Source organism: Salvelinus fontinalis, unplaced genomic scaffold, assembly GCF_029448725.1.
Source record: "Salvelinus fontinalis isolate EN_2023a unplaced genomic scaffold, ASM2944872v1 scaffold_0240, whole genome shotgun sequence".
In the NCBI taxonomy this organism is placed as follows: Eukaryota; Metazoa; Chordata; class Actinopteri; order Salmoniformes; family Salmonidae; genus Salvelinus; species Salvelinus fontinalis.
This window is the reverse complement of record NW_026600449.1, coordinates 140,917-148,133: the sequence shown is the minus strand read 5'-3', so window position 1 is coordinate 148,133 and position 7,217 is coordinate 140,917. Positions and strand designations below refer to the sequence as shown.

The 7,217-nt window shown below is 42.5% G+C and overlaps 1 protein-coding gene across 3 annotated transcripts; it reads left to right on the top strand.

Moving 5' to 3' along the window:
- The first annotated feature begins 845 nt into the window (after nt 1–845).
- LOC129844846 (uncharacterized protein SCO4629-like) lies at nt 846–3,399 on the top strand. Of its 3 annotated transcripts, none has more exons than XM_055913001.1 (6): nt 846–976; nt 1,483–1,571; nt 1,958–2,081; nt 2,214–2,366; nt 2,759–2,941; nt 3,176–3,399. In XM_055913001.1, the coding sequence occupies exons 1-6, from the start codon at nt 949–951 to the stop codon at nt 3,292–3,294; spliced, it is 696 nt and encodes a 231-aa protein (XP_055768976.1). In that variant the 5' UTR covers nt 846–948; the 3' UTR covers nt 3,295–3,399. The 3 variants fall into 3 exon arrangements, with proteins under 3 accessions (XP_055768976.1, XP_055768977.1, XP_055768978.1); XM_055913002.1 differs by having other exon boundaries at nt 974–1,063; XM_055913003.1 differs by lacking the exon at nt 846–976 and adding an exon at nt 1,070–1,335.
- The last annotated feature ends 3,818 nt before the right edge of the window (nt 3,400–7,217 follow it).

The window sequence follows — 7,217 nt, the reverse complement described above, 5'->3', positions numbered from 1 at the left end:
TTATCTTGGCCAGGTCGCAATTGTAAATGAGAACGTGTTCTCAATTTGCCTACCTGGTTAAATAAAGGTTAAATAAAAAAAAAAAAAAATAAAAAAAAAATATTGACAGGAATTCGCACTGTGATGCATCTGTCACATTCGCTAAAGGATTTTTCTGTGTCTTGGTTGAAAAACAAAACAGCAATGAGTTTCTGCTGACTTTTGACCTCTGAGCACAAACGAGATCAGGTATGGGCTGGCACACAATGGCTGGGTTTCATTCTAGAAAACTGATCCCTCTGTCCTTGTTATATGGCAGAAACTAGGTGGAGCTAATGTATGTGAAGGGGAAAGCATTAGAGAATAGAAGGGGATCAAATAAAATGTAGCCCTTGTGTTGTGGATGGGGTTGGGTCTAGTCATGTGACAACAACACCCAATCTAAACTTGAGTGGGTGTGCATGCAGGTTAGCAGGAAAGAGCTAGGCTTTAACAGAAGTAGAGCTCTGTTTATGTTTTCTCACAGATCTTTCACTTTGGGACCTTTCAGATTTGTGTCTGCTTCTTTCTACTCCACTTAGAAACACAATCATCAGCCTACACTCATCAAATCATGACATCAGTGATCTTCAGGTCAGAAAGTCGGAGCTCTAGAAATGCCAGAGTTTACGATTTAGAATACCGAGTTGGATGACCGTTCAAAACGATTTATCCTGATCGGATATCGTTTTTTTCCCTAGTTCCCAGTTCTTTTGAACACGCTATAGTCGGAGATTTACCAGTTCCTAGTTGTTATGAACGCGGCATTAGAGACTCAGCAGCCAATCGAATAAGAGAAAGGGGGCCTAATCAGCCGGTCGGGATAAAGAGTGAAATGTACATTAGCCAATGAGAGTTAAACTGAGCAGCTGGATATAATTTAGACTAGCCAATCACAATAATGCCATAGAGTGGAATCTGCAGTGGAATATGCCGGAACATTGGCAGTGCATCCTGGGTAAGAAAACATTGACAGGTGAACAGTGGAGAAAGGGAGAGCATCGTGCAGAATGAAAGAAAGAGACCTGGATAGAGAGCCGCTGGGGTGTGTAAAGCTTTCATCCTTGCGACAAATGAGAAATAGAACAATTCTAATGTCTTCTGAATGATGTTCGGGAGTTAAGTTTAACACTGGTGCAGTGCAGTGTAGTGTGTTGAGCATAGCCACTTCTGCTGCAGTCGTCTGTACTTTTAAAGGATGACCCACGACACCTGCCCTCAGGGCGCTGTTATTGTGGTCTGCATGCTGCTGTTGCGTCACATGTTCATTGTCAATGCAACGGACCTCCACTACAGCTCAGTTTGTTCTCCCCTGAGGTGAGGTGGAGTGCCTCCTCTCCACACATGTATTTAATGAGGACATTGTTGACCTGTGAAAATGACTACTTTTAAGTATTGATTCATTCAGTATCATGCTGTTTATTCCATTTGGTTCTGCATTTGAAGTGACTTTCTCTCCCACAGACCAGCATGTGAGAGAAATGGACAATGAGAGTGAGAAGTGGGCCAGAATTCTGTGGGACTACCTTTGTCTGCACCGTTCTCTGGAAAAGGCAAGCCTTCATATCTGATTGTACATACACAAGTTGTACATACATAAGTTTTGACTGGATGCATTTAAAATGAACTGCAATCAGAATTGTAAACAGTATGATGCAACTTCCTTCCCCATTATCTTTTGATTTGATATGCTCTTCTGGCTTCACCAAAAATAGCATCATAATGATCTGTCCTCTTTTAGGATGATGTCATACTCCTAGATTTTCTCTCAGGGTTTTCTAACAATCAATGCTGTCTCCTCTGTTGAATAATCATGTATGTTCTGTCAGTGATGTCATAATTTGAAATGCCATGATGTCCTCTGAAATGCCATAATCCTGTCATAGTGATATCATAATTTATGTATCTGAAATTGCATTATAATCCTGTCTGATCTCAGAGTGATGTCATAATAGGCCTGGGTTGCCATGATGTGCGTGTGGCGGAGAGGTCAGCTTCTCTCTTCCTGGAAGGATGGGCTCCTTGGCTGCTCTTCACTGGTTACAAAGGCAACCAGACTGCAGGTCAGCAAGACTGGGCATCATTCTCTATTTCTGTCCCTCTTTCTGCCAATGCAAGAAAGCACAAAGGCACGCACACATACCATCTTTCTATCCAATGTCTCTAATGTCTGATGTGTGTCTTGTGTGGTCCAGGTGTGTGGTCGAGGCCAGAGGCTGACGTGTTCCTGGATGTGGCTCTGAGGATGGGAGTGCCCAGGGGGAACATACTGCTGGAGACAGAGGCCACCAACACTGGAGACAACATCTGCTTCTCATACAGGCTCCTCAAGGAGAGAAACATCCCAGGTGAGACTCTCCTCATTAGACACACTGATGGAGAACCTTTCATATGAAATGTCTGTTATTGTTGTAGCGTTATTCTACAGCTAGGGGGCAGGACAGCACAACTGAATCACTGGAACACATTTCAGCCAAGCCAATATTGTATTCCTATTACAGGAGGCTGTTGAGGGGAGGACAGCTCATAATAATGGCCTGAACAGAAAAAAATGGAATGGCATCAAACACATGGAAACCATGTGTTTGATGTATTTGATCCCATTCCACTCCAGCCATTACCAAGAGCCCGTCCTCTCCAGTTAAGGTGCCACCAACCTCCTGTGATTCCTATGTACAGTATGCCAATGTGTATTTTGTCATGTACCCATTAGTGGTTGTGGTTGTCATGTCTACCCCAGCCAACAGGGTGATCCTGGTCCAGCAGCCCTTTATGGAGCGCAGGGTCTCTGCAACATTCCTGCGCCAGTGGCCTGACCAAGGGGAACACACGCATGCCATCGTTACCTCCCCCCAGATGGGCATCTCTGCCTACCCCCACCCCACTGTGGGCACTGCCACGGACCTAATAACATACATGCTAGGTATGTTCTCTGTCCATAATCCCAGGACTTTTGTGTTGTCTTAAAGCATTTAGACCATGTAAAATAAATATTTATGCCCACGTCATCTTTCTAGTGCAGGAATGTATGAAGGCATTCAGAATCAAATATTCTAAAAGACGTTGCCCCGTTGCCAACCATTTCACTTACAGCCGTGTAGAAACAACAGACATAAGTATGATGCTGTGAGTGAGGTGTAAACTTTGTGTGTTCCAGGTGTTCTAGAGAGGATCCGTGACTACCCACAGAAAGGTTTCCAGGTGGAGCAGGAGATCACACCCAGTGCTCTCTCCGCCTACCACTGGTTCCTGCAGGCTGGCTACATTCCCAAGTGAATACACAACACACACACACACACACACACTTGTGCCTATGTTTCGCTATGGACATGTTGATGCTACTGATGGTTGGGAATTTAACATTAAATTACAGTAAGTTCATATTTTGTGAAGATGGTTGTTTCATTGATACCGTGACTTGAGACGTATGAAAATATGCCACAGAACTCAATTCTTGCTTATTGTAAGTCAGTGGATTGAATGCATTTCTACATAAATAAAACAAAATGAATATAAAAGCTATTACCCTTATTTACATACCACATAGAATATACATTAAAAGACAACCCCAAAATATACACCCAAATAAAACAACTGGACCTAAGCCCAAACCTTAAAGCCCAAGTGTTTAATTGATAATAATCTTAAACATGACCATCATATATAATATCATTAGACTATTTTTGGCTTGACGTATGTGGGTAAGAGATGGTGTGGTATGTTAAAAGAATGACCTCTTTCTCTCTCATTCACCATTATAACACTATTTCATTGCAGCCATCGCATTTGTAAAATCAAAGCTAAAAAGTAATTGACATTCAAGTATTTTCCACTCCATGTTGCTCACTTCCCTGGTCTGTTCTCAGTGCAGAAATCCTTTTGTTTTTTGCTGGCTGGTCAATCCAGCCAAAGTGGGCCCTGGCCAGTGTACAGTAGAGTAGAATGTAGCATGCCTGATATGTACAACCAGGCTCCCTACAGCACAGCTGTACATAGCTACTGCCCATGTAAGATCCATTGGTAAATTGCATTTATTTTCCTTCCAGCACTGAGTTCCATCTTGGTCTTTGTATTGGTCATTGATCTCCATAGTCCTGTGTATTTTATGCTTAAAAAAAAAAAAAAAAGTTTAACATTGCTTGTTGTTATCCAGATTTTGCATGAGCAGGTTTGCTGTTCTACTTCATTTTTAAGCATGAGTGATCCAGTTCAATTTATAATCTATGAAAGCGGCCGGTACCTAGCCTGTTATGCCCATGCTAACTAGCCAGTCCTGGCAGAGCCTCTTGCCCAAGAGGGTGAGGGCAAGGTGGGCTTAGGATGCTCTGGGGTATGGGGTGTTGCAAATGGAAGCCAGCGTGTTGAACCTGGCGCCCAGGTAGAGTAGCTTTTCCTGGTCGAAGGGGGTCTCGGGGATGGAGATAAACCGACCTCCAGCTGGGTGCTCTAGGTCCCCCTCTTTAGCGTAGGGGTGGGGGGCATAGTCCCCCAGCTCCTCTCCGGGAACCTGCAGAATGAACATCCTCTGGAGATGGAGGGATTGGAGGTCACAAAAAGGTTAATGAAGGAATAGAGTTCACCAGATAGATTTCAAAAATATACATTAGAAACAGTTTGTTTTTTGTCATAGTCATGATTGTTTGTTACATGATTGAGTAGAGTCATCAAGGGCCTGGCGTTATTGAGAGAATTATTTTCTCCCCATGAGGAGTATCTTGTTTTTGTCATCATTGATCTGCTCATCATTGACCCCTGAGTGATCAGAAACATACTATCACTACACACACAACCAATACAATGCAACATGAATCAAGTGAAAGTTTCAGAAAAAATAGTTGGCAAGTTTAATTTAAATTTTAGATCTTGAAATGCCTGTCCATAACCATTGGAGTGTAATTTTGTGGGCGCACTCTGAAACCAAATTCAAAATGTTGCTGTAGTTCAGTGCCACTGAAAAGTTAATTGACAGGTCAAAAGTGGATGAAGGTAGTAGATTTATTAGACTTATATAGCCTACCTTGCGCAGAGAGGTTAATCGTTGAAACTGTTCCTGTTGCTATTGGTACGAGGAAAAATACCCTGATATCCTGAACATACTGATGCTCGCATACTGGCGGACCTCTGTACAGCCTGGGGAAAGATAGTATCACATTTACTTTGCATGGATCAACAATTTTCCATTTGCCAAATATGCCCAGTGTGAACCAAAACAATACTGATGAATGGTGAATAAATATTGCTGGTTTCCTAACCGGCATCTTACATTGGTAGAAAAGCAGCTTTTGTTCCCAGCAGACTGTCCAATTTGAGTGTGATATGTGTAGGCACCTATGATCAAAATAGCATATTGTGTGATGGAAAAAAGCAATGACCAGAGATGAATGTGATGGTAATGTTGTATGTTGTTACCTTGCAATCAGTTCCTGGGATCTCAATATTCGATTTGATCTGACGTTCTTCAGAGTTTTCATCTGTAGGGATCAGCTTCAGTTCTCTTTTACTGGTCAACAGGAGGGACAACAGTAGAAAACCTAGGAGGAACTCACAAATCTCCACACACACTGAAGTTCTAACGAACTATACCAAATCAACACTAGGTGGGGATGTAGGCCAGTATGTCTTTCTCAAGTGTAAGATTCAGATCAGTGGTGAAGTTTCCCCTAGGCACAGATCTAAGATCAGCTTCCCCTCCCCCAATCCTAACCTTAACCATTAGTGGGGAAAATGCAAAACTGGCCCACAATTAACATCTAGGGGAATCTTCACCCTACTCCTAAGATTGACTTACCTAGCAGTAGCAGCATGACACCGATGACAATCCCTACAGCCCTCGCTCCAATCTTGGTTCCAGAGGCCCTGCCGAGACTGCAGCTGAACACCAGAGCAGTCATACACGGTGACGAACAGGTTGTGGAGGGCTCCCTGACCCTGCTGGTCCAACACCATGCGCAGCAGGTCGTAGTGACCTGCTTACACTGGGTTCTCCTTCACCAGGTTCACTGTGTATCCTGGAGGGATGTGTAGTGTGAAAGAGAGTCATTAACAGCATTAGTTCAGCTAGTTTATGACTGCATATAGTATGAGACTTGGGCCAACCTGAGGTGTGTGAAACCTGCAATAGTGGTGTGTAAAGGTGAAAGAGACCATATGTAAAAATGAGGAATGAGTGGCCAGATAGGGTGTACACTCTTTAAAAAAAGGTGCTTTCTAGAACCTAACAGGGTTCTTCAGCTGTCCCCATAGGAGAACCCTTTGAAGAACCATTTTTGGTTACAGGTATTTGGTTCTAGGTATAACTTTCCACAGATGGTTCTACATGGAACCCATAAGGGTTCACCTCAAGAGACCTATCCTGGCTTCAGTATTTATCTCTCTCTTTTACTCTCTCTCTCTCTCTCTCTCCTTTGCTCTCTTTTGCTCCCTCTTTCTCTCTTTTGCTCTACCGGAATGGGCATCCATGGAACTCTTGACTGCAGACAGAGGCCTTAGTCAGTCATGCAGTAACTACAGTACCAGTCAAAAGTTTGGACACACCTACTCATTCAAGGGTTTTTCTTAATTTTTACTATTTTCTACATTGTAGAATAATAGTGAAGACATCAATACTATTAAATAACACATATGGAATCATGTAGTGACCATAAAAGGGTTAAACAAATCAAAATATATTTTACATTTGAGATTCTTCAAAGTAGCCACCCTTTGTCTTTGATGACAGCTTTGCACACTCTTGGCATTCTCTCAACCAGCTTCATGAGGTAGTCACTGAATGCATTTCAATTAGCAGGTGTGCCTTGTTAAAAGTTCCTTTGTCTCAAATGCATTAAGGAAATAAATTCCACAATCAGTTGTGTTGTGACAAGGTAGGTTTGGTATTAAGAAGATAAACCTATTTGTTAAGTCAGAGTCCATATTATGGCAAGAACAGCTCAAATAAGCAAAGAGAAATGACAGTCCAGCATTACTTTAAGAAATGAAGATCAGTCAATCCGGAAAATTTCAAGAACTGCAAGTGCAGTCGCAAAAACCATTAAGCGCTATGATGAAACTGGCTCTCATGAGGACTGCAACAGGAACGGAACACCCAGAGTTACCTCTGCAACAGAGGATACGTTCATTATAGTTAACATTAGCGTTAACTGCACCTCAGAATTTGCTGCCCAAATAAATGCTTCACAGAGTTCAAGTAACAGACACAT